This window comes from Fringilla coelebs (genome assembly GCF_963513975.1).
Source record: "Fringilla coelebs genome assembly, chromosome: 20".
NCBI classification, from domain to species: domain Eukaryota; kingdom Metazoa; phylum Chordata; class Aves; order Passeriformes; family Fringillidae; genus Fringilla; species Fringilla coelebs.
In genome coordinates, this window is record NC_140046.1 from 4,094,408 (window position 1) to 4,121,440 (window position 27,033).

Here is a 27,033-nt window from a genome sequence, read left to right on the forward strand (position 1 = left end):
CTCCCTGCTGTCAGCAGCAACATGGCCAAGAGGTGTTATCTGGGTCTGTGCTGAAGGCACCAGGCAGAGCCTTGTACTTGTAAGCACTCTCTTGCCTGAGTCAGGGAATATGCAAAGCAATTTCATCTGGAATTGAGGAAACAATCTGCTCCAGCATGAGTCATCTCCTGAGCCATTTGGAGCTTTCAGAAACTCCTTCTCCACTTGCCTGTTACTCTAGGTGAGTGACAGACTGTGCACTGAGCAGCCCTGCTCACTATTCCTGCTGAAAGCCACTAAGGCAGTGGAGGAAGAAGGTACCTTCTGTAACATTAGCTCCTTAAAAAGCTTTTTTTTTTTTTTTTCCTGTCCTGCTAAGTAGAATCCTCCTTTCTCAATGTCTTCAGCATGTCACCATTTTCAGTCTCAGTGACTGTAACATGCAGGACTTGGTGCAACTGAACTTCACTGAAAGGCCTGACACTTTGTTAAAGTGACATCACCCAAACCACTCTGAAAATGAAGTGTCTGAGGCATGTGGGAAGGAAATGACTAAATCTAAACTCTTTTAAAGACACTCTTGGGACATGCTCATTGCTGGTGCAATACAAACAAAATTTCACATCAATGGGGCTTGGCTACTCCCTCCTTACTCCAGGGTTGGACATCACACACATGCTCTGGTGAGTTATGGTGACTGGGCACCACCAAAAGTAAAGGCAGCCTGCTGAAAAGGAAGCAGATTTCTATGCATACACTAACTTCTGGAATCTGGTTTATTATTGAACACCAGGGACTGACTTTGCCACAGGCTACACATTTATTTGTGCATATAAATGCAGACATTCATCTTGTGCACATACCTGCCCTTTCTCTGGCTGCCAGCTTCAGTTAGCACATGCCAACAAACACCAGGTGACATCACTGAGGGACCCACACCAGAAAATTCATAACTCTTAGTTCTTACAAAAACAGAACATCACTTCTCCTCCCAAAAAAATACCCCTGCAAAAGAAGGATGTGTCTGCCTCTGGACCCACACGTTTGCCAAGTGACTGGAACCCCACCAAGGTCTCACTGCTGGTGCATGACCTGTGATTTTCATGTGCCAAGACTGCACATATTGCTACAGGAACCTATGAAAGCAGAAGCACCGTCAATTTTTTTCCTATTCTAAGGCAATATAGGGACACAAAATGAAAAATTATGCTAGGTGATATTTTTATCTGTTTTTATTCTCTGTGAAATAGTGTTGTTAAGATTCCTATCCCCATTACTGATGCCAAATCCTCCACAGGGGTTTTCCATGCACAGAGACTTCAATCCTGGTACACAATGGAAAACTTCTACAACATTATTGGTTGATGTGGGTTTCTTTGAGTCGCTGGCTTCACTGCAACTTCTAACACTATCTGCAATATATGCTGCTTCCACAGAGCAGGGAGCACTGGCTCACTGTGGCACTTCTTCCCCGAGCTGCTCATGCCACCAGAGGGCAATGCACCTCCAGATAAATCCCTACCCGTGCCAGGCTGTGACGGGAGCTGGGACCAAAACAACTAGCAGTGGTGTCTAAACACAGCTACTGCACACGAGTGACACACAGGAACTCTGCTTTCACAGATTCATCTATTTTCTGAGAGCAGTTGCCTCCTTGCAGAGCCCAAAGCCCAGCAGGACTGTGCTGCCTCCCTGGGGGTGCTCCCTCTGCTGGCAGTGAGGTGGAGCAGCGCTCTGGGGACTATCCAGCATCCATCCATTAGGCCCTACAAGAATTTCAGTGTGAAGAACCTCGAGGCCACAGAGTAATTGCCCTAATTTATTACACACTGATGAACAGAACTGGGAAATGTTCTGTGAATGGCAATGGCTGACACCTATAGGGCAAGTCCAAAGGGAAAACAACTGCAGGAGGAAGGCTGGCAGTTTATTTCCTCTCACCAGTTTTTGGTGCATTTACCTTCTCTTGGTCTGTATAGGCCAATCACAATTCTACACACATATCTAGCACTGCACCTGAAGCAAACTTTAACAAGAAGCACCTGTAGCCAACTACAAACTGAGACCTCAGGAGCACCACACCTGTGGCTTTGGCTACTTGAGTTTGCTCATAAGACACATAATTTCATAGGGACACTGCAGCCCCCAGCCTTAGGTTGTTACTGTCTGCTCTCTGATAGACCAGGAAAGCCAATCTCCAGCTCAGAGACAGAGAGTACAGTTCTCTCTCCTTTCTGCCCAGAGAGGCACATCCCCCCTCTGGCACACTTCAGGCAGCTCTATCCCAGCCAGAAGCTGCTCACACAGGAGGCCTGAGCTGGCAGAAAGTTTAGTCTATGTGTCACTGAGCTTTCAACCCCAGAGAGACAAACACCCAAATGATATGTGTTACTATATACAGCAAAGTAAGAGCAGTTTATCTGCCACTGATGAGTGGAATTTAAGATCTGAAATATGGAGTGTGCTTAGGATGCTCACATGCCCACTTTACCTTCTGCTCCAGGAGGGCCCGGCGGAGGGACACCCTCTGCTCAAGATCACGCAGCTCCCGATCATGCTGGGCTTCTGCCTGCATCTTGATTTTACTCTGATATGCGTTCAGCAGCTCCAATTCTTGCTGCAGCTGCATCTTCAAAACCTGGCACTCTGCTTCCTGTGCCTCATCCAAACGCAGCTGGGAAAGACAGACAATAGAGACGTTTCACCACGGGGTAACCACTGCTGACACTCCAGGGGAGGACCGTGGGGAGGGGGAGAATGGGCTGGGACATTGTTTTCTTAGCAATACAATTGGTCTCTATTGTACTTGTCTTGGCTGAACAGAGGACCTATAGTGACAAAGACTGGTGACAGTGAGCCCACAGTACTGATGCAAGTGATGCTGATGAGCAGTGGCGCCTCAGGAACCACGATCCACACTGCAGAGACCAGACTGCTGGAGGTGCAAACATCCTCAGCTCTCCTTTCGCTAGAGGCAAAGAGAAGCTCTCTTGCTCTATTCAACTGGATTAACCAATTACCTCTACCCAGGAGACTTAAGTCCAGAGCCTTGCTAATGCAGGACTTTGGGCACAAGGATATAATGAAATAAACCTAAAAGCAACATGATACTGAACTTTTAAACTTCCCATCATAAAAGAAGCCAGCTACCCTGCCTCACAGTGTTAAATTTGTGTAGAAAGTGATGTGAGCAGGATGCAATATGCAAGAATTGCAAAGAAAAGTGCACATTAAGCTGTAGCAAGGATTTGAAGCATTGCTCATGTGGTCATTCCTTAAAGAAGGAATCTCTTAAAGAGGAATCACAGAACTTTCACAACACTTTGACCTCAGATTTACAGTCAAAACTGTGGACTCCTCCATGACTCAATGAGCATCTTCCACCGGTGGCACATGCTTGGGTTGTTATCATCAGCAAATCAAAATCTAAATGAGTTAAGCAGCCAGTTGCACACTACGTAATGATGCTCTAACAGGGATGTTTATGTTGCCACATTTCATGCAAAAGCAGTTCACTGGTCACACAGATGCATCACTCTGCATCTCTACTACAGCAGCTTCAGCTTCAGCTTGCCTGGAGGGGGTGGTAGGTCTTTCCTCTGGGTTTGAACTCCACTTTCTAAACACAGAGGAAGGACTGTGCAGGGAATGGCACGTGCAGCAAGGAAGCAGAAAGCCTACTGTCAGGATACAGAGCGGTTAAAATGCAAACATCCCTCTTCGGCTGAGGAACCCTGGGTCCCTCGGAGGCGACTCACAGCTTGTGTAGAGAGCATTTCATTAATGCTGTGATCATACTGCTCAGCCAGGATAGCCAGCTTCCGGGTCTGCTCCTCCTTGAGCCGTTTGAGGACAGCTTTATGTTCACTCTTTGGCGTGGTCTCCAGCAGATGGTTTCTCAGTGCTTTGTACTGTCTGGTTTGGATCTTGCATGTATCCTGAAACTGCTTCTTTATCTGTAGTTCTTTTGACTGGAAAGATGGAGGGGACACAAAGAAAAAACCAGCATGTTTCAAATGAGCGAAATATCCATTCAAATGGATATTTAGGATTATATTAAGGATATGAGTTCAAGAATCCACAAATGTATATTAACATCTACAGTGCAAGGAGGGAAGCAAAATACACAAGAGGCAATGACTATTGCTGCAGCTGCTTTGACACTGCTACTGTGCAAAACAATTACAATACAGACACTTTTATAACAAAGCTCCAGCCTAAATACAGCTGTCTCTGCACAAAGAGCCTCACATTTGTCACTGGACTGAATCCAGTCCTGGGTGTTGCTTTTCAAGAAAAGTTCTTGAGGGACAGGACTAATATTTATTAGCACCAAAAGCCATACTTACACGACTGTGCTTGTATGGCACATATATATGAACAGCACTTAATGTTATGAAAAGAAGCAGATCTGGTGCATGGGAAAGGACAGGAAAAAAGAGCAATGCTTTTTCCATTGAGGGTTTGATGAATATAAGATGTATTCTAACCCTTGATACTATGAGCCTGGTTTTCATAAAGAAACCCAAAAAAGACTAGATGCTTTAAAATGTACACCACAAAACAGTAGTATTGTGTTGGTCTAGCAAACGAAACAATTCCCCAGTCCCAGTGGAGGCTTACTGGAAATGGAGTTTTCCTCCCTTTACACTTGCTAACATCTCTGTATTGTTTAGAGACATAGCTGTGATGGCCCACAGGGTTGGGGGACACCAATCCTGGAAAAGGTATTGGGATCCAGCTTTGCTGTATGACCTTGAAGAAATTACTTTTTTTCTTTTACCTGCCTTCAGAGCAGCCTGTAAAGTTCAACATGTACTAAGTTTTTCAAGATCCTGAAAGAAGGGTGTTCTGGACTTCTCTGTATCTTTCTATGGGATGGGTGGCAGAGATACTACTAACAAAGCAAAACCCAGAAGTGATGAGTGATGATGGTTAATTGATGGTCAAGTTCACCATGGTAAAAATAAACAAATAAATAAATAAACACTAATCACTAAAATCAGACATGAGGGCCTTTCCATTGTTAGGCACCATGCCAAATACTGAAGCACTAGAGGCACAAACAGAGCACAGGACCAGACTCCTGTCTGAGAAAATTGCAAGAGCTCAGGGATCTGAAGCAGGGAGGCAGATCTCAATGCATGGTCAAATCAGCCCCTCCACTCCCTGCTCCTGGCACTAACTCAGGGCTCAGCAGGGCAGGTGATAAGCACAGCACTTGCAGCAACCTCAAAAAGTGCAGTGGGATCAAACAACACCCCCAGCCCAAGAACAATTTGCTGCATAAAACAACAATAACAGTTTGTTAACCTGATGCAGAGAACAGGACAAAGATGGGTTTCATTCAAATCAAAACATGTATCATGAAGAGGAATGCATCACTTTTAACCTTTCTAAATTTCACAGAAAGTTATTTCCTTCCAGGAAACCTTTAAGGTTGTTTCTCACTGCCCTTAAGGGAAGTGTCAGCAGGTTACACATTCCCATCAGGGACCTGGTCACAGCAAAACACTATCAACCTATTTTGTCCTCATTTTTTGTGAAGTCTTGCTTGGACACCAGACTGTTTACAGGCTCCCAATCCAAAGGCTTTAACAACAGGAAACAGAAGGGAGGGGTAAGATTTCCAGTCAGACTTCTGACAAGATCATTTTGACCTAGTATTGTGAAATACCAGCAAGAGGGTATTTGCATCACAATTAACACACTTGAAATAATAACAGCCGTTTTCACTGAAGGGTGAATTCTAGTTATGGGTCCTTCTGGTGCTGTCATAGAACAGACACTGACCGTTAAAAACCTGCTTCCAGGACAAAGGGCCTCACTAAATAACAAAGGGAAAGCCTGAAATGTGCCCTTGAGGGAAAACGTTGCTGGGGAGAGAAACTGAACAAATGGTCAAATTATCTATTCAATTAAGAATACTTGCCTGCATTAGTCAGAGGCAGGAGAAGGAGTTAATGCTAGAGAACAGCCTCGATAAAGAGGGGATTGTGCTACAAACCCAACGGTTGTCCAGGGCTCTGCTGTTAGCACTGCCTGTTTGCAAAGGTGCAGGATTGACAGCTCAAGCCTGAAATCCTTCACTAATCACAGAACAGCCATGCAAAGCAAAGTGCAAGCTTTCCATGCTCCCTGCAAAACGCTCCAGCCCTGTCCTCCCTGGAAAAGGGAAGGGGTTGCAGAGTCTGCAGAGGTGAGAGGGCAGCAAAGCCCCTGCAGCACAGAAGTACCACAGATCCTGCTGCCAGGGAAGGAGAATGGACATGCTGCCCACCCGCGTTTGCACCACATCACCTTGGGGAGGCAGAACTCATTCATGCTAATCTCAGAAGGATCAACCTAATACAGCTGCTTCAGTTTTATTCAGCTCAGAGTGCAGCACAGCTTCCCTGTGAAGTCATCTGCTATTTATACACTATATCCTTGGAGATTCTCAACAGTGATCAGATGGTCCCTTGTTCTCACAAGCCAGGTTTTCACTATTTAATATTATTCTAATATTGACAAATCAGGTATCATTTTTTCTTTCCTGATGTTGTGTTTTCAAGTTGGTTATTTTCTCTGTAAGAAGATAACTTGCAGGTGGTGAAAACTAAGTCAGATGGAAAATACCATGAAGAGGAAAGATGTAGAACAACAAAGAAACCCCATGCTCAGTATGCCATACACTGGTTTTGTTACTGGCACAGCTGAACACTGGGTGGAGAGAAGAAGTCTGCCTCCTCAAAGGAAATGTACCAGGCAGCTTTGTGAAAGGCCTTATACACCCTTCTCAGACACTTCAAAATAAACCACTGGACTTCTTCAGATGAAGTGAAGGCTTAAACAAAAACACTAAAAGCCTCAATCACAGAGGCCCCATAATTCTGGTCAGCCACCAGAGCTACAAGGGCAGCATGAGAAACCCAGAAGAGACAAACAGCAAAGGTCAGTGCCAGGAGCTTCCTGAGGACACTGCACTTGGCTGGTGTCTCTCTCTTTCCCCTCCCCACTTGCCACCATGCCAGCTTTAATAAAAAAAACACTAACCAGGTGAGTTAGCCAAGACTGAGAGTGAAGTTCATTTTGATGCACACGGCAACACAAAGCTTTTGGGTTTTGTTTTTAAATGACACTACTTCATTACAGAAATACTGATTTTATTTTTGTATATGGGGGAGAGAAGGATCAGAAAATGGTGTAGGAGGGGGAAAAAAAAAGCATAATGTGAACATTAAATGCATTTAAAACTACCCCAGAAAGGAAGGGACATTGATGAGAAGAGCTTTTCAAAGAAGAAGAAGGACTAGCGCTGCTGTGGCCTACCTACAATACTGTGTAAGGCTGATCACCACTATGGTGCTCTTCAAGTTAACCAGCTTCAAATCACCTTGGCCCTGCTTGCATTGCAAAAGGGCTGTAATGGACCAGCTTTCCACTACCACCAGCTCGAACGGGAGCTCCTACATCCCTTAGCACCTTCAGAGCTCCTACACCACTTAGCGCCTTCAGAGCTCCTACACCCCCTAGTACCTTCAGGCTCTTGGGCTGCTGCCGGACCTCCATGACGTGCTTGCGGCGCAGCTCCCGCTCGCGGCGCTTGTTGTACTCCAGCTGGTTGGTGAGCTCGGTCTGGTGCTGGAGCCGGATCAGCTCGCAGCGCATCTTCTGGATGGTGCTGAGATGGCGGAACTCCAGCTCCTGCATGGACTCGTGCTGACGCAGCAGCATGGCGTGCTCCAGGTCCTTCTGTGTCTGCCTTTTGTTTAGCTCCTAGCAGGAGGACAGAGGGAATTATTAGGTTCTTTGTACTTACTTGGATTTCCGTTGACGAAGTGACATTTCACTTTGTTCACAAGGGCATTTCTCTTTCCAAGGCATCTGAGGACAGACCACAGAGTTTCTTGGTCTTATCAGCAGCAGACAGCAACGCCACCGGTAATTTTTCCTTCCTCATTTCACTTTTCTTCTTCCTGTTCTAGATGCTCAACAGGATTCACAGTAAGCATTTTCTGTTAACTGTTGTGTCTGATGACTTTTTGGACTAACAATTCTCCTGCAATAGGGCATTAACCTGTACATTGGATGCCACAGGGATTACCAGATGGTACTGCAAAGCATCCAACCACTGTTCTACCAAAACACTTTGGATGTGGTAACAAACACTTCTGTTTGATTTGAGTCAGACTGCAGGTGCTCCTGTGAGATGCACTTCCCCCAGGTGCATCCAGGTCTCATCTCTGCCTGTTCCCTTACCTCCCGAACCAGGTCCTGCTCCAGGTTATGGCGGCCCAGGAGCATCCGTCTCTTGAAGCGGCGACACTCCAGCTCCAAGTACTGCCTCTGACGCCTCAGTAAGTTGGCCTCTTCTTCTGCCTGGAAATGCTGGATGTTCTCCTTCTGCTTAGAGAGCCACTCCTGCTTTTCCTTCTTTGGAGTGCTCTGGTTCTCATTCAGCTCCTGATAATCGCAAGGTGATTAATTGTGGAATAGTTATATTAAGTTCTTTGGCCACAAACTGGACAGACCTGACTAATAAACTACTGAACTATGTTCTACTCTCTCTTCTCAAAGTTGGTGCCATCTCAGCCTCTTCAAAATGCATCACATCATGTAAGGAACACTAAGGAAATACCAGGAGACAATACAGACTGGAAGAAATTCAACTACAGCCTTTTTTTTTTTTTCCACTGGCCAAAATACTGGTTTGTGTCCACAGTTTCCAGACCAATGTATCAGCTGAAAATGGCAAAATGAGGGGTTGCCACTGAAAACACTTGGAGGTACTGCCATGCTGTCTGGTAAACATTTTTACAGCCTCCCAAAGGACTGAGAGAAGGAAAGTGTTCACATCCCGTTGTTCAAACAGAACTCCAGCCACATGAAGCACATCAGAAAATTTTTTGTGTCTTGCCTGATCAGAGCACATACCCATTTTACAGCAACTCATCATGGCAGAGCTGCTCACTGAGATGCCATAACTCACAAAAACAATGTAAAGAAGTTCACAGGTAAAACTTAAGAGTTTCCACATTTGTACTACACAGCTTAAAGTATCTTTGCCAAAAGACTCTGCTTGCTTGAATTGCATACTAGAGATGCCCATGCAGTAATTAAGACTTGTTGTGATACATTTCAACTGAAGTATGAGACAGAACTCCTCTGTATTTCATCAGTGTTTCTTGGTGCTCTGTGATCTACTGCCCACTTAGAAAAAGATTCTATGTTATTATAAAGAGCCCACGCTACTGTAGTTTTTGTTAGATCTTTCTTGGCTCTGCTGCTCTTTAGCCTTTTTTTTCTCCTGGGAAATGCCTATGTTTGGGAATACTTCCCTTTGGAGCAAGTTCCAAAGTTGTGTCACACAAGTTGATGGTTGAGCATTAAATGGTTCTTTCAAAAAAATATTTATAGTGCTTACGGTTTCAGTCACTCCACAAAAAGAATCAGGAAGTTTGATGCTACAGTTTCTCTGCATTTCAGAGAGATCTCGATTTTCACTAAAATGCAATGATTATTAAATAATTACACAGCTTTCTCCATTAAAATTAATAGTGCTTTACAGGTATTTTCCTTACAAAAAATGCAGATCATCTTTACTGCTCTGTTCTCTTGCTCCTGTACAGGAATATCATTAAGTGATAAGAAACCTCACTAACTGCTGCAGGGAATGGCCACTACCTGCAACAACAATGTATGAGAAAAATCTTCATGACCTTTCATAAACTTTTTTCATTCCTCAGGACTGCCAACTTTGCATGTTTCTGGCTAAGAAGCAGCATTAAACAATGGAGAGGTTTGTACTTTCACAAGATAAACATATAGTTACCAACAACTAACTAAAAAAATATATTTTCTTATTCAAAGGTCAAAGAGATGAAACAAATATAGTACACGCAGGACTGTGCTCATGAAATGCAGAACTCACTGCAATCCTGTGGAAGATCTGTGGTGCAGTGTCACTTTTATTTTCACATGCCCACCACTCTCCCACTGCATCACACACTTCTCATTGGAGACGAGTTACCTCTTTCAGCTGCTCTTTACGGAGTTTATACTCTCTCTTCTGGGACTCCAGGAAACTGTTCAATTCTTTTTTCTGCTGGGCCTGAATATGCTGTTGGAACTTCTTCTCTTCGTTGGCCATCACTTTAGCCTACAGCAAATCCAGCAGCAAGTCAGTCTGAGTCCCAATGGATTATAGCTCATGTCCAATTTCAGCCTCAAGACCCAGAACTCATGGTAGCCACCACAATATTCATCACATCTCTGGACAAGTCCAAGTCAGAGGAGCTTGTCCTCACTCTCTCCTCATTCCCCATCCCATCAAGGCACCCAGCAGAGTCCTCCTCCACTGCCACATTCCCTCAGCCCTATTGTTCAGCTAATCTTGCCTTAAAAAATCAAAACCTTATGATAAATTATATCCTCAGCCTTCCACTGAGAGATCAGAGATGAACAAAAATCTATAATAACTGCTGTAGGCAGTACCACTTCATTATCAATTATTTAAAAGCATAGCCCCCCCATATCCATGCACAACTAGACAGTGAACATTTAAGTGTAGCTGACACATTTCTCCTAAGGCTAATCTGCCTCCACAACACTCAATGGCAGACAATTATTGACAGCACAGACATGGCAAGAGAGAGGAAAACCCTCAGTGTTTTTCTGGGGTCAAGATTCTAACATTCAGTACAACCCACTGTCGTGAAGGACATACCTTTTCTCTAGTTACATAACCCCTCAGTGTAAGGAGGTGATGTATTAACCTTTTTCTAATTACCAATTTGCTTGGCTCATGAGAACAAGACATCTCAGAGTCCACACTGTCATCCCTGCATCATTGAGGAGAAGTGGACAATTCAATGTAATTTAAAAAACATGGGTTGGTCTGATAAACCATAACCACCTACCTCTTTTTCCATGGCTGCTTGGTGCTTTTTAATTAGCTTTTCCATTTCTGCAGCAAAATTGTTACGCTGTGTTTCGAGATCTTTGTCCAACCTGAGGCGGTGCTCGTCCATCTCTGCCTTCAGTTTATTCTCTAATGCCATCAGTTGCTTCTGGTGCTGCCTTCTCATACGTTTATAGCCAGACATCTGCTCTCGGAGCTCAGAGTCTTGCTCATGTTCCTGCATTTGCCTTGTCACCTAGGAAGATAACCACATCGGGCCAGAGGAAGTTAATGCTGCTTAATCTGCTTTTCAGCAGTCTTCAAACCACAAAAGAAAACGATTCAGTTAAGAAATATGATTTTGTTGTAAAGAAAAGCACACATCCTAATGGCAGCAGAGCAGATTAAAAACTCAATTCTGCTGAAGGAGATAAGCTCATATGGGCTCCAGCAGAAAAACAGTACAATTGTTATAAAGCTGGTACTAAATAACGGCCTTTTAGCCTAATACAATGAGGGTGGATACATACACACACCCACAAATATTCATAATATGCATATGAAAATAAAAACCAGCTTATTATTATAAATGGTTTCCTATATTCTATGGGACACATTGGATTTGAGACTTAAAATATTTAATATACACAAATTACATTTGCCCAGGTATCTCACTGAAGCTTTTATTAACTGACGCTAAATTATTTCAGTGCCAGTATCTCAGTCAATGAAGATAGCTCATATTGTGGTGATATTCTGAAAGCTCTGAGAAATTGCTCATATTGTGGTGATATTCTGAAAGCTCTGAGAAGTTGCACAGGGCTGTGTTCAAAGCATCCCTTCCTGCAGAGCTCTCCCCTCCACGTACCAGCGACGCTGTGCGTATGGTAGCAAAGTGCTCTCGGTTCCGATAATGAGACTTGTGGCGAGATACTTGGGGAGGAGACTGGGGTTCTGATGCTCTTGTCCGAGGATCCGACTCCTCTCTGTAGTTCTCTTCCTCCTTAGCAGCAAATATTCATGACAGAGAATAAAGAGAAACTGTGTTACTAAAGATTTTTAATTTCTATTTGAAAGGAAGAAAACGTTTTACATTCATCAGCCCTGAAAGATCCTCCTGCTGATGAAGGTATATACTGCAAAAGTTCTGATCTATGACCTTCGCTTTCAGAAATTTCATACTGAATTTTTATTACTAGGAGAAAGATTACTAACCAAAGCTGAAAATGAGGGAAAATAATGGAAAAGTGAAAGCTGAGTTAAACAGTTTACTGCAACAAAACAGAAAAGCTATAAAGTAGATTTTATCAAGTCTGAAAGACAAAAACAACATCTTTGTAGCTCTGAAAGACAGAGGCAGATTTTCATTACACCCACTGCAGAAATACCTCAAAGCAAATTTTAAAATTTGTCATGGTGTATTCCACATTCTTATTTTGAGTTTGTCATTCATCACAGAGTGATTACTAGTTAGATATGATACACTAATTAACTCCCTGAGGAAATACCTGTGTCTTTGTTGCATATCTGGGCAAAGAACAAGACATTCTAGCCACACCTATCATTAGCCGCGGAAATGGTAGTGCTTTGAGCAAACGGAGTGATAACCCCTCCATGGCAAGGGCAGCCCAGCTCAGAGGGCACTCCCCAGCCCACCCTTCTTCTGGCACAGGGAAAGCAGGGAAGTGGTTTCTGCTGCATTTTTTTTCCCTACACTTTATTCATTAACAAAATATTCAAATCAAGTGCTGGGAAGCTGGGTGCTGCAGAACTAATTTTGGCTTCTACTGTAGGTCCTGACTTTTAGAATTATCTAACTAGGAGGTAAAAAGGGGAAGTCACACATCCTGTTGTCCCACAAGGCAGTGCTATGCATGTTAAGGGTAGCCACCAAACAAACCTATTTACAACCTCCCATTCCAACTCCTCTTGATAAAGCAAACTGCTTTTGAAACAACTCTATTAGTAAAATAATTTTTAGTGAATTAACAAAAATAACCATCTTCACAGCCACCTTCCCAAGTCTCCAGTCCACACTCATATATATACATATGAGTGTGCACTGGAGCACAATAATCTAAACTGCAGATAATTACTTGGGAATGGGAACAGCTGACTTTGTGCCAAACAAATTCTCTCCCACTTTACACCTTCGAAGTTCTGCAGTAAGAATCCAGGGCTTACCGGCTTTAGATGAATGACAGAGCTATTTGACATCACGGTGTGGTCCCCCTCCATCATATCCAGCTCGCTCTTATCATCCGAGGCATCTGGAAGACTGTTAACACTACTGCTTTGGCTACTGGCACTGATAGACATACTAGGAATGGACTGATTACTTCCGACACTGTTCACTGTTCCCGTCCTGCCCACACCATGATCTTGTTCCTAGGAGAAAGGAATTAGAAAGAAAATTCAAACCCATCCCAGCGGTACCCACGGACATTACCAAATGGAATATTCATTCCATTTCTCTCTAAAGGCATGCACCTGCCACGTCATGGCACTTTCCACCCTCCAGGCATTGCCATGAAACATTTTTCTTGTGGGATGCTGGGGAGAGAAAGAGTCAGCCCTGTCAAGATTAACTGGCTGATGTCAGATTCTTTTCAACAGCGAGCCTGTTAACAAGCTGAACTCTATCATGTATCAGCCACAGCGTGCCACCAGAAACTGCTGTGACACCAGAATCACCTGAGCGCTCAGCTGGGATCCTGCACCTTGCAGGCTCTTTTCTGTACAGGAGAACTAGAATTCAGAGTCTCCTTCTCTGCATGGTGACTGCAGCATTCAACCCAAAAAAGAGAAATCAATTTCCCTGATGACCTGTTTTTTTCTTCCTTTTTTTTTTTTTTTAATAAATCAAGTAAAAACCTCAATGCCTTAGATTTAGAACAACATTCTCAGTACATATGGTCAAAACAGAGGTTAACTGCAGTTGCTAAAGAGTCCTCATGAAGCCTCATAAACAGGCAAAGAAAGCGAGGATTTACAGGACTGGAAGCTGACTGTTCAAGCATGAACACATGGCACAGCTTCTTGCCAGCACTAGGCATCTACCCTGTTTGTCCTTGTTTGTGCCTCGAGGTAGCTTTATTCCAAGCACAAAGAGGGAGACAGTGTTTACAGCCAGGTGTGTAAACAGCCTCCCTTCGTTTCAGCAGTATCTGAATTGTGGTTATTTAAATGACATTCTCATTCTCTGTGGTTCAGTGATGAAATCCAGCATTTCTCTCACCTCCTCCTCCTCCTGTGTTTCCACTGCAGGGCCATTGTGGGCCTCCTGGAAGAGGAGCTTCTTCATTTTACGATACTGCAGGTTGTCCAGCTCTCTCACAGCATCCTTTGTTCTCTGAATCAGGTCTATTAACACTGTTTCGGGCCGCTCTCGAAGAACAAACATGTGCTGCAGAACACACAAATAGGTGAGTGGCCTCTCATGCCTCCAATGCACATGCTTTGAGGACACAGTGATGAGCTCTAGTTGGGTTTATTAGCCCTCTTCCCTGCACAGGAGGAGAGCACCTTCACAGCTAACACTAGCATTATTTTCAGACTTTGCAATCCAGATAGATTTCAGAATGATTGTACCAAAAAATAAAGGTGTAAAAACCCAGAAATAGCATTTTACATGCCATGAAAACGTGCTCACTACAAACCTAGACTTCAGAGACATTGTCTACTAGCAGTTTAGTGAGGGAAGAACAATAAATACCAAATAAAAGTTAAAGGTGCTAGATTGGCTAGTATCTTTAACCAAATGTTAATTAACTCATCAGCTAACTCTCAGTAAAAAAAACCCTTTTCCTTGTTTAGAAAAGCCTGGGAATCAAATATTCATCATACAGCTCTGAGTCATAAAATAGGCTGTGAACCTTAGAGCTTAGTCCTGGAACAGTTCCCCGTGTTCTGCTCTTCTCTTGGAGATATTCCCCACATTTCTCTGCAAAGGTGGCTATATTTTACCCATAGGTAAAGCAAGAACTGTCTATGTATGTCAGAAGCAGCTTTTGCAGTCTCCAGATGCAATGTGCTGTGGAAGCATGAGTCATTATTAACACCACCACTACTTTCATTTTGTTCCTTTGGAGAACTGCAATGCTGTTTCCAACATGGCACATTCCCTACCTGTCCCTGTAAAGTGGCATGCAGCTGTTTCAGACTATAGTTATGGAAGGAATACGTTCCCAAACGTTTCATTTCCATCAATGTTCTCTTTAATTGCAGCACGTTGCTCAAAATAAAACCAATCTGTAGAATTCTGAAATGGCAGGACTACACACCCACACCAAAACCTTTCCTGGATAATTGCATTTACTTTCTGAATAGACAGTTTTCAAAGAGGCACAAGTCCCCAGAGCCATTTTTAGGTAAAACCATGCAAAAAGGTGCTGATAAAACCTTCATAAATAGCATCCACTTCCCTGCAATGCAAAAAATTTGGAAAAACACTGTTTAGCAGAAGCAGGGCCAGGATAAAAAGAAACCCAAAATGTCAGAAGCACTGTAAAGAGAATGACAAGTTAGCAAAATTCTGAATGCCACCTGATGCCACAAAGGAAATCCATCAAAGTCACACAAAAAAGCAGTTCCAACACCCAACTTCTCTGTGAGTTCTGTTCACATGTCAGCCTTTTGCAACAATCTACCCCACTGGCTTTGTCTCCACACTACAGTGAGCACAGCCAAGTACCTGCAGCACTCAGGAGCACAAATGAAGAATTAAAAAAGAAGCTAAGAAATAAAGCAAGAAAAAGCCTGCAGACTGCTGAGGCTTTTTCATGCCAAGGAAAAATAGAGGGAGGAAAAACTGGTTTATTTTGCCTCCTTTTCCCCAGCAGTGGATTTCAGGTACTGCATAAAGCACATTGGAGTGTTCTACAGCAGAGATCACAGAGGGGAGTAACAAAAGGTATTTGTTAGCTAATGCATGGCAGCTCTGTCAGGATTAATTATAATCACTGGAATGATTGAGTTTACAAACTAAAACTCTCGACAAGTCGATGGTCATCCAGTGTCACCTGCTGGAGTGACCTTTTATGATGAGAACTCCAAGGCTGGCTTGGAAAGTCACCTGGGGAACATTCTGAGACACTGCAGACAGGCAGCAAAGCCAGGGCTGTCAGCTCAGTACACCCCACAGCACTCACAATTCAAAGGTGTTTGAGCATCATTAACCATAACATTGTACAGTAGGTGAGACAGATCATCACAGGGCACAGCCCCTTTTAATACCACATGGCAAACAGAAAGGACAAGCAAGCCAACCTTCAGAAGCTCCTCTGATGTAGGCCTGTCTTGAGGAATTTTCTGGAGGCAAGAATCTACGAAGTTTCGAAAATAATCAGACCTGTGTCAAGGAGAGGAAAAAAAATCCACCTAAGTTAGGGACCCAGTTGAATTCATTAAGGAGTCAAGATCCTCACATCTGGATGCTTGTAGCTCCTAGGCCAAGAACTATGGTTCAGTAAACCATAATTAGGAAGTTTTTAACTTTTGAAATTAGTTTACTGTATTTACTGTTTTCAAAAGCCAGTTGTTGAGGCTGGGAGGCACAGAATGTTACTACTGTGCTTTATTCTTCTGAAGTTTATGCAACAGACACTTGCCACACACAAGCTGTGTCTTCATCTTGCAAAGCAATACTTCAACAAAACAGGATTTAGAAACTGACAGTGTGGTTTGTGATAAAAAAACCACTAAACCCCACAGTTTTGGCTAGCTTGGGAGCTTCAAAAGTTTACTGACCCATGAATGCAATTTGTTACAGGATCTTAAGTTCTTCCGACAGCCTGTCCTGTTCCTACTACACTGAAAAGTCTCAAACATGTATTTCGTAATTGGTGAATTTTGTGTATGAAATGTATGGTGAATCTAACGAGAACCTTCCAGCTCACATCCTCCCAACAGGACTCCAGCCATTTCAAGAACTCAGCATGACAAAGCAGTCCATTTACAGCGATCCCCTCCAACATTCCTCCCTCAGCAATACTCACCATTCATTAGACTGTAGTGTAGGGGATTCATTCTGCGCTATGTGATATAAGGCACTCATTGCGTTCATGTTAAACAAAGGAGGCTTCCTTTCCGCTGCACACAAGAGAAAAGAAGTTTTTATACAGGGAGATAGTCTCATGTTGTTGTTCTTTTTATTTATTTATTTAGTTTTTTTTTTACAGTTTACATCTCTTTAAAAAGAAAACCACATCAGCAAAATCCCGAATGCCTGAACATGGAACCCCAAACCAACCCTACCCTGCAATCAGACAGATATGTTGGCATAAGTCCTGTGCCATTGCAGAAGATGAAAGCCCTTTGAAGATCAAATGCCTTGTCCTCTCAAGCTTTTAAATTACGTGGTTTATCATAGTTGAGTTCTCTGACTCATTGTAATGTACTAAAATAGGAGTAAGTTAACAGTAAGCTCTATACTGGGTGTTTAGCCACCAAGCATTCTTGGCTTCATACACCCCCTTTGTTTTTTTTAATCTACAGTTGCTAAAAAGCTAAGAAATATTTATTTCTAGCAGGACAGCAGTGATGAAGAAAAAGCTGGTTACAAGAACCATCAAATCACACTTAACTGACTAAGCACATGGGCAGGAAGTCAGCAACAGGCCAACTCTTTATACTATTTTGAGAGTCGCCTTCTCTCTTTGGCTCTTCTCTCTTTCAAGCTTGTATTACTCTTATAGACTGACACAGCATGAAAGCCTAATGAGGAAGGAGATGATCTCACTGTAACAACAAAATTGAAGCTTCATCAGAATGTTTATGGGGCAAACTTTATAAAGCTCAGCCTTGCCATAGACATTCCAGAGAAGCTGGTCAGGCCACGAGGATGTTCCTACACTACTGAAAATGCAACAGAAAACTTTCCTTCCTCAAAAAAATAAACAAGGAAAAAAATAATGCTACTTCTCTTAGTCTGCTCAGTTCTGAGTTGAACAGTAGCACTGAACTATGGATCAGAGATCATGGTTCACTCATGGCTATGGCAGGATGGACTAAGCCCCACAAATTCCTCAGAACGGGTAGACTGAGGACTTAAGTCTTTCCTCAAATTCAGCACTTTACCTCCTCTAATCTGTCAGATAACTAGTTGCTGCTATCAAGGATCAGACAGATTATTCATTAAACTATTTTAACTGACTGTTCTCTCTACCTTTTTTTTCCTCTCTTAGCTCACCTGAATAAAACAGAAATCTTCTGGAAACCCTGAAATTGAGCCCTCAATAAGACCATTTCTAAGACTAAGGGATAATTTGAGAAGACTACAAGACATCTCATTTCCCTGCTGCCTTCCCATGCTTACTCAAAGCAACACAAATGAGCCAGGCACACAGATCCAGCCTACACTGCTCTGCTGTCCTGACCTAGTCTCACCTCCCACCACGCCAGCAGCCGTAGACGAAGCCCAACACGCTTCATCCTGCAAGAACGCAGCGTGCAGGACTCCCGGGGGTGTGGTGGCCATGAGCTCACTGCATTCCTGGAGCCCTGCAGCCAGCCAAGTCTCCTTACTCCACTCAGAGCAGGATTCTGTCATGACAGTCACACCCCTTCAACTTGCTTTATATTGGCAACCAAGATGCAAAAAAAAAACCCAACAAACAAAATCTCTGCTCTGAAGAAAGAATCTATTTTGCGTCCTGGAAGAAAATGAAGTTGACAGTTTGGAATGCCAGACAGCATTTTTAGCTAAACTGTGCAGTTCACATGGATTAGTGTGCTCCTGAGAGCTCTCACTGCCTGGCTGGGCTGCTCCTCTATGGAGGCTGGGTTGGAGCAGGAGCAATCAGATCTGACAAGGATGGGAGGACAGCCTCAGGTGCATGGAGCAGTGGCGTGCATGGTGCGCTTCAGCCAGGGTGTTCTTGTTCCAAGAAAACATGATGTGTTAAATTTAAACAGAATGCCATACTAACACTGTCCCTTTAAACTCACAGCCTGCTTTAAAGGGTCTGTTCTAATAGCAATGCCATCATTTCTTTAGGCTTTGAGTTTCAGGTTACCACTTCAAAATTGGATTATTTCGTATCTTTTCATTTAAGGGGAAAAAAAAAAATCTATTCAGGAGTGACAACACACACTGAACACAGCTCTGAAGTTGTCAACTTCTCCAGAACCTCATCACTGAAGAATTTGTTAATGTATATTAAATTTACACAGAAACAGTATCAACTTATAGCACTAAATGTATCTCCACATTGGTACCTTTACTGGTTCACTTCCAAAGCTGTTCAGCAATTGACTGTTTTTCAGTTCATAAGTTAACTGCCTCTCCCACACAGAATGTGAACACCCTTAGTGATATCACTTGGCCACTCTCTTTGTCTACATAACTCTCTTTCTTCAGGTAATGAAAACACCAGTTCCATAAACATCAAACTGGAGACCTGGTCTGGAATTCTAGAAAGCACATTTCACTCTTTTCTCTAAAACTCAGGGCCTAGAGAAACCAGGACAAGAAAGGGAGCACAAATCTTCTGCACTGAGATTCAACTGAATAAGTTCTAGGTATTAAATAACAACATTTTAATTTTTTTCAAAGGAAATAACTTACCTAACTCAATACAGGTAATTCCAAGAGACCAAACATCTACTTTGCCATCATACTGCCCTTCATCCATGGCTAAAATCACTTCTGGGGCCATCCTAAGAAAAGAAACTGGTGCTCAAAATAGGCAGTGGAACCCATTATCTTTATCAGTATGACAAAGGCTGTTTCCCTGATTTCAGCTACCATAAACAAATCATTCCCCAAGCTATCAGACATGACTATGGGATACTGGGAACAAAGATCAGGAACCCACACTAGTGCAGGCCTGCAGAGGCTGTGTGATGTTCTCCAGAGCTCTGCCCAGCTTTCCATTTGTGAGTATCACCACCTTCTCACCCTCCCACATTTCCAATAGTTTAGCTGGCTGACCAACTGTGGTGAAATAATTATAACATGCAGTTGAGTAAACACCACAGATTAGGTGTAAGAGATCAAAAGCATACAAGGGATCTGCAAAGGGGTTGGTTCAGTGAACCTGGCCTTTCCTATGAAAGAAAAAACACTTCAGTTATTTCAACAACCAGACACGGTGAGAATACATGAATTGTTTAAACCACTGGGGGGAGTGATTAAAATATATTACAGATGATTCAATCCCACCTCTATCACTTTAGGTCAGTCTAAGCAGAAAGCAAAATATTTTTATTACTTTTTGTGAAATACAAACACAGGGATACACAATTTCTTAGAACTCAAAGCCTGCTTACTATTGAAACTTTTTTTCCTAACAAAGTACATTTGATCATCACCACAACAGCAAGATTACAAAGCTAGCTCCAATAAGCCCAAGTATATTATATAGCCAATACATGATCCATTCACTTCACAAAGCCAGAAATGAGTGAAACTCTTGGCTTACCAATATGGCGTCCCCACAAATGAGTTGGCAGGAGATGCTATGGAAGCAGACCCAAAGTCAGCAAGTTTCACCTGTCCTGGCTCTGTCAGCAGGATGTTCCCTGCCTTGATATCTCTGGTGACAGAACACAAGTGTCAGTATTACTCTCCTCCAAAGAAGAAAACTCCTTGTTGGAAAGACTATGAAACCCACCAATATTCACATGTTCAAGCTGCAAAATATTCACATTTCCTCCAAACACAAAGTCTTTAACCATTAGGTTAATTGCTTAAAGTGGCCCTTGATTTTGGATTACTCTCTCTTACATGTTAGTCTTGGTAGTTTTTTAGACTACTATTAATCACTTGTTTGAGAGCATATGGATACTGTGAAAAGAAGATCTCTCCTTACAATGTTGAAATTGGGATGGAGGGGATACAGTCAACAAAACAAATTATGTGTAAGTATGTATGGGACAGCAAAAATGTAACTTACCTATGGATCATATTGTGAGAATGCAAGTATGCTAATCCCTGGAGAGCACCATGGGTAATTGCTGCTATTTCCACTTCTTGCAATGGCTTTTTATGAACTTAAGGAAAGAATTTATGTGAAATTCAATATTACAGAAAACAATACAGTTTGCAACATGCAAGTCAGTGCTGTTAACAATGTAAACAGAAATACTAAAAGTCCATTTTCGCTGGGTTCAGTATGAGAAGCAAATTTAAAAATACTTCACAAAGTACATTCTATATTCAGATGTAATCTTCTAACTGTAAACCAGCAGCTATTTACTACCAAAGAGACCACTCTCCAACCATAAACTACATTTCTGTCAGTTATGTGACCAGTCTCCCAAGTAACTTCTTGAGACTCAGTATTGAGTTTTCCATTAATGAAATGAAACTCCAAACCCCAAAAATTTACAGCAATTCACACACAAATAAATTGTAGTAACACAGATCAGATTCTGGCAGCTCAGCTTTTGGTCCTGAAATGCTTCTGGCAAGGAAAGGAACAACTTACTGGCCACACATATCTCTTCAAAGCCAGTCCACTATAAGAAGCCTGACAGAAAAATGACCATTTAATGAAAGACCTCATCAGCACAACCCTAACACTGCTGTAGTGCTATTCCAGTCAACAGGCCTACAGTTGTTATTAAGCATTAGGATCAACAGCAAGAGTTTTCAGAAGTGAATCTTGAACTGTCACAGTAGGAGAATCTAAAACTCAGAAGCAAACAAATGACAACTGACTGACAACTTTAAAACAGCATGAACACTGACTGACAACTTTAAAACAGCATGAACCAAGGAGAAACAAAGCACCTGGGAAAACCAATATTCTACAGAAAAGCCACTACAACTATGCAAGAACTTGACAAACTGTTCCTATTTATACACACTCTGGCCCCAAACAAAACTATAAACTCAAGGAAAATTCTGTGATGCTGTAACCCCCTAGTTCAGTACTCTACTTCTGACTTTCCATCAAATAAACATGTGTGACTCACTTACCTTCTAGTAAGTCTGATGCTGATCCTAAACAATATTCCATAACAAGCTGTTATAGGAAGAAATCAAAGTAGTTAGAAAATCTGTAATAGTAAATACATGTTTTTTAGACTTGTATGGAGAAATCTAGAACTAATTCCTAGAACACACAGTGCAGGCTGCCATAGCAAAGCAAGTATTGCTTGTACCACAAACTCCATCCCAGCACTGTCACACTGACCCCTCACAAAAGTGCAGCTCTAACTAGAATTAAGCATAACCCTCCTATGTAAGATACCAAGCAACACCACTTGTAAGGAAGGCCAAAGCACATTCATGACCAGTTAGGTATTGTATTACATATCATATTTTATATGCACATACTTAACAGGAATGTTAAACTGCACTTAACAAGCTTATCAGAGTATTAAAGGGCTATTTAGGGATTTACTTAAGATTCTGTCCCAGTCAGATTTCAAAAAGAGAAACTAAAACTTTGCCCTACAGATTTATTGAAGCTAACTCACAAAACAGTCTTTACAACTTAAACTATTAGTTCAATAATATTACTTCTTTAGTATATTGCACTACAAAACTTTATTAGTGCTGGATGCACATTATTTCAAATACTCAGTTTACCAAGCTAAATACACTAGAACAGCAACACTTAATCTAAGCAAAAAGGGAAATTTCCCTAAATCTTGGTTCCAGAAAGTAAATTCACTTTGTTGAGCACCTGCAAGGCCCTTGGCCATGCTCATCTCAGTATGTACAACACCAGTGCTCAGGTGCCTCTAAAATCCAGCTGGAGATTTCAAAGCACCTTCAACCAAGGCAAGAGAAGTGCAGAGCAGCATTTGCTTACCCATGCTGTATGCTCCCGCAGATAGCAGCCTTTGTATTCTATACTGTTAGGGTGTTTTATTCTTTGGAGGAACTTGACTTCCTTAATAATATCCTGCCATTTCTGTAGGGAATAAAAGGAACAGAAAGACTTTTTAGAACTGTTACCTTTTTGTTGTTGTTGTTACTATGTAGTTTAAACATTTTCAGAGGCAAAACTATCACAAGGTTCAAATCAAAGTAAGTTTGTATCAACACTATGATATTCACAGCTTAACTCCTCAGCAGACCTACAAAATAAGTTGCTGATCGATTAGGCTGTATGCAAGGATGTCTCATCAATATAAATGTTTTATATTTCTATATTTATATGTGTGCATAGGATATACTGGTAAACATTTAATATCTGAACAAGTCCTCAAAAAACAGGTGATCCTCTACTAAGGGATACCAATTCTGTTGTCAAATCAAACATACACCCCAACCTGAAAGAGATGGAGGTGATAAGCGTCCTTCAGCAGGATCAGCTGCCTCTCTCAACTCTTGTTACTATAAAGACCTATCCCTACTAGCCACTATATTACACTGGAGGTGGCTCCCTTTATCAGCTGCCAACTATCTGAGTACATTCTTGATAATGTTTCTCTATTACTGGTTTAATCTTTACAAGGGCCAATTTAAAATGAGTTACCTACTAGATAAAGGAATGGTTGTACTGGAGAAAAAAAATAAACAGATAAAACAAAGCCAGGTTTATAATAAGGGGAGCTCTGTTAGTGCAACTTTAAAGCACAGAAGAGGCCAAAATGTCAAGTTCCAATGTGTGCCTAGACACTGACATTGCTTGCCTTGGAGACCTCCAAGTCTCCCCATGTGCTGCACATCCACATCTCCTCAGGCAGGAAAGGCATGAATCTGAGAGTGCCACAGCAAAACCACAACTACAGAAAGTACCTTCAAAACCAAATGCAGTAGCTGAAACCATTTAAGTATGCAGCCATAAACGTAAGAGTGTTGACACAGCAAATGTTTTTGAGCGAGAGTATCAGTTCTGAAGTTAACCAGTGGGAGAGGAACCCAACACCAAAAAGCTCAAAAGCTGGTTTCCAGGTCCTGTTAATCTCTCAGCACACTCTTCCTCATGTGTTGGTATGTGGGCAGTATTCACAGAGGGACAGAGGGCCCATCTACCCTAAGGCTTTGGAAAACGTGCAAAACCTCAATAAAAATTTAAGGGTTAGAGAAACACATGAAACCACGGAACACAGAAGCCCACAACTGAGGCAGCTGATTGACTACATTAAGCATTTCTACACATCAGAATTGCTATAGAATGACACAGGGCAACCATAACATAAACTCTCTCACTGACACTGGAGTGACTTAGTTGCCTTTTACCTTCAGCCCCAGAGGCCTTGAGGTACTAAGCAATAAAAGCCAAACCAAGAAAGCATCGTGCTAAACTTCTACACTGGGAAGAGAGAAGTGATGTATTAGCCAAGAAGTATTCATGATTTCCTGCATAAAAAAAAGCTCCAAGATCACATTTAGAGCACAGTACTACATTTTTCAAAGGTTTTAAACCTATTCTTAGTATAAAATATGACCTTATTTGAGAGAATAATTTTTCCCACCAATGATAATATCTTATTATGAAACCAAATGATACCAGAATGCCCTTAATCAATTTTCCTTACATAGGCTCGATCATAACTCTGGTGAACTTCTGAACAAAACAAATAAATATGGATGTAAAATAGAAAGTGTTTTAACCCTGCTCTTATTACTTTCTTCAAAATAAAGAAACATACGCATTGAAGACAAACAAAAGCTATTTCTGAAGCATGCACAGTTTGTTTCATTCATGTGAATAGAGTATTTATAGCTCACAGTAATTAAAACAGTAGGACAAGTAGCAAGTACAAATTATTCTTTCATCAGTACACAGTTAAACAAGTCACCGCAGCGACAAAACAGAAACAGGCATAGGAAATTTAACTCTGAAGCTAGAATTCAGGACTGCTGGAGAGACACTGCCACCTCTACCTCCTACACAGACACACACACACAGAGAAAGGAATAGTTCAGCTCCTTGGAGTGCAGATGATCAATACACAAAAGGCAGGCACAGAAAGCAATGAGCTGTTAGTCGAACTCATCAGAGCAAGACTGCTGCTAAGATTGGAATACAGAGAATGGAGGGAGGGAACCATAAATGCTTTGGACAACAGGCTTATGAGAAATACTTCTGCTGAAAAATCACGCCATGATTTGATAGATGGTATTTACCAGAAATAATATCAAATTAGCTGCTCGTGTCATCTTAGGCTTTTCAAGAATCTGTATTAGCACTTAAATGTTTCAAATATAAAATCAACTCTCTCTGCTAAGCATCCCAGGGAAAAGGAGACACATCTGGGGTGGCCATGAAAAAACCTTATGTCTAAATCTGAGAGGCCCACTTCTACAGACCCTTCTGCAAATACTGCCTTAATCCCTGGCTCTGGCAGTTCTTCTGGAATTATGCTGCTGTTCAGAATTTCACACTCATTCATTCACCACTCTTTTGCCTTTGTTTCAGCAGCTCATGAGCACAGTCATTCCAGGGAGGGATGCATTCTGCCTCACTACTTGGTACAAGCAAGGCTCCCTTGGAAGCTCTCACTACTGTATCCATTTCTAGAATTCCTTTGTCCTGTTTCTTTGAAAAGGTATTTAAAATGGAACATTTAAGGGCAGTAAGACACCAATGTACAAACCCATCATTTAAAATTCTTTTTTCTGTCTACACATTTCTGTGGTCCCAAAAAGAGCCCTCTGTATCTGAAAGAATAGAGTTCCACCTCTCTTTTTTCAGGAGCAGATTACACAGAAATACACTGAACAGTAAACCGATTTATTTTGTTTACACAGTACTCTTATTCACCTTTACAGTTATATAAAATATTTCTCCTGCAGGAACCCAAGCTAACTAAAATCATCCCAATATAGTAATTATTTGCAATGATCAAGGTTTAATATACAGCATGTTCTACATACCTCATTGGACTGCTTCCCACTATATGACATTTTCTTGATGGCCACCACTTCATTGGTGCGCACATCACGTGCCTGTAACAGGAAAACACAATCCATCAGTTCCTTCAGGCCCCACCTTTCCAGAAGATGCAAACCACACACAATCATCAAATAATCTCTATTCTTAGTTAACTTTTGCAGAGCATTAAACTAAAGTATCTTCCAAGAGGTGTGACTGCTGCAAAAATGAGAAATTTCTTTCCAAAGCGAAAGGGAGACAAGGTGTGACATTTTTCCATGCTCAGCACCCACCAAGTCTCTGCAGGAGTCAAACATTGTGACCTAAGCTAAAAATGACAGCTAATAAAAGCAGCTCTGATTCAAGTAGAAGGGATTTTCCCTAAATCAACTTCTCTCCCTGCCCAGGTCCATTCCACATGAAACAGAAGCAAGGCTCAGCCACCCAGTTCCATTCAAACCATATGGAAAGATGTCACATGATGCACTGGAGATAGCCACCAGTGTCTGCAGTAGGTTTCTCCCCAGTGCTCCCAAAAATTAGCTTTTGTGTCTTAAAGGAAGGCAGATGATACAGAGAGACATGGCAGCAATCCAAGTGACCCATCTTCAGATGACACTTCTCAGTTTCATAGTATTGTTATTTACACTGCACCATAAATGTACATAGTTTTTCACACTTCAAAGGCAAACTTCCTGACTTCACACAGCAACAATGCAAGGCAAGGACCACACAAGAACCTTTGTTTAATTCAGCACCAAAGCAAGGGCTCATTCTCCATAGCAGGAGAAGAGGCAGCACCTTGCAGGAAGGATGGCTCCAAATAAGACCCCAGATTTCCTCTGTTAGAAATTTCAGCAGCACAGGAGGGTGGTGGAGGAAAAGACCTCTGAGCCTCTCTGATAATAATAATCAACCTGGACATGAAGCCAAATGATACAAATCAGAATAATGTGCAACACAGCATTCACTGGTGACTGATGAAAATGTTGATTTTAATATATTTGTACTATCAAGCACAGCCTACCAGAACATGGATTAATGAAGTACTAGGGCTCTGCTTTTTGTAAAAAGGTTTTTCAGTCATGTTTTAATTCTGCTGTTCATTAAAGAGATTCCCAGAATTCCCTGTCAGCCTTTATTTCAACTGGCTATGATAAGCTTGAACCAATACTATTTTTACTTTTCTTTCTGTTTGAGAGGATCCTCTCACTGATAGTAATTGTAGAGTTGGGTGGGGTGTGATTATTTTTGTTGTTTGAGACAAACTTAGAATAAAATTCTGACTGCTAGATCTTTACTGACTAAAGACAATCTCTGAAACATTCAACTGTGTGAAAAACTGCCAATAAAGCAGGGAAGCAAAATACTACAGTAAAGCAGAAGGAACCC

At 41.9% G+C, this 27,033-nt stretch overlaps 1 protein-coding gene across 1 annotated transcript in view; it reads right to left on the bottom strand.

The window, feature by feature from the left end:
- TAOK1 (TAO kinase 1) overlaps nucleotides 1-27,033 on the bottom strand; it is a 66,916-nt gene that overhangs the window by 8,909 nt on the left and 30,974 nt on the right. The window contains exons 3-19 of the mRNA XM_084219383.1: nucleotides 25,644-25,715; nucleotides 22,627-22,728; nucleotides 21,786-21,831; nucleotides 20,758-20,854; nucleotides 20,284-20,397; nucleotides 19,428-19,519; nucleotides 16,858-16,951; nucleotides 16,130-16,211; nucleotides 14,100-14,267; nucleotides 13,046-13,249; nucleotides 11,730-11,864; nucleotides 10,881-11,117; nucleotides 9,992-10,120; nucleotides 8,221-8,424; nucleotides 7,498-7,737; nucleotides 3,738-3,950; nucleotides 2,471-2,653 (exon numbers count right to left, since the gene is read on the bottom strand). Coding sequence (XP_084075509.1) covers nucleotides 2,471-2,653; nucleotides 3,738-3,950; nucleotides 7,498-7,737; nucleotides 8,221-8,424; nucleotides 9,992-10,120; nucleotides 10,881-11,117; nucleotides 11,730-11,864; nucleotides 13,046-13,249; nucleotides 14,100-14,267; nucleotides 16,130-16,211; nucleotides 16,858-16,951; nucleotides 19,428-19,519; nucleotides 20,284-20,397; nucleotides 20,758-20,854; nucleotides 21,786-21,831; nucleotides 22,627-22,728; nucleotides 25,644-25,715 — 2,412 coding nt within the window. The remainder of the gene's footprint in view (nucleotides 1-2,470; nucleotides 2,654-3,737; nucleotides 3,951-7,497; nucleotides 7,738-8,220; nucleotides 8,425-9,991; nucleotides 10,121-10,880; nucleotides 11,118-11,729; nucleotides 11,865-13,045; nucleotides 13,250-14,099; nucleotides 14,268-16,129; nucleotides 16,212-16,857; nucleotides 16,952-19,427; nucleotides 19,520-20,283; nucleotides 20,398-20,757; nucleotides 20,855-21,785; nucleotides 21,832-22,626; nucleotides 22,729-25,643; nucleotides 25,716-27,033) is intronic.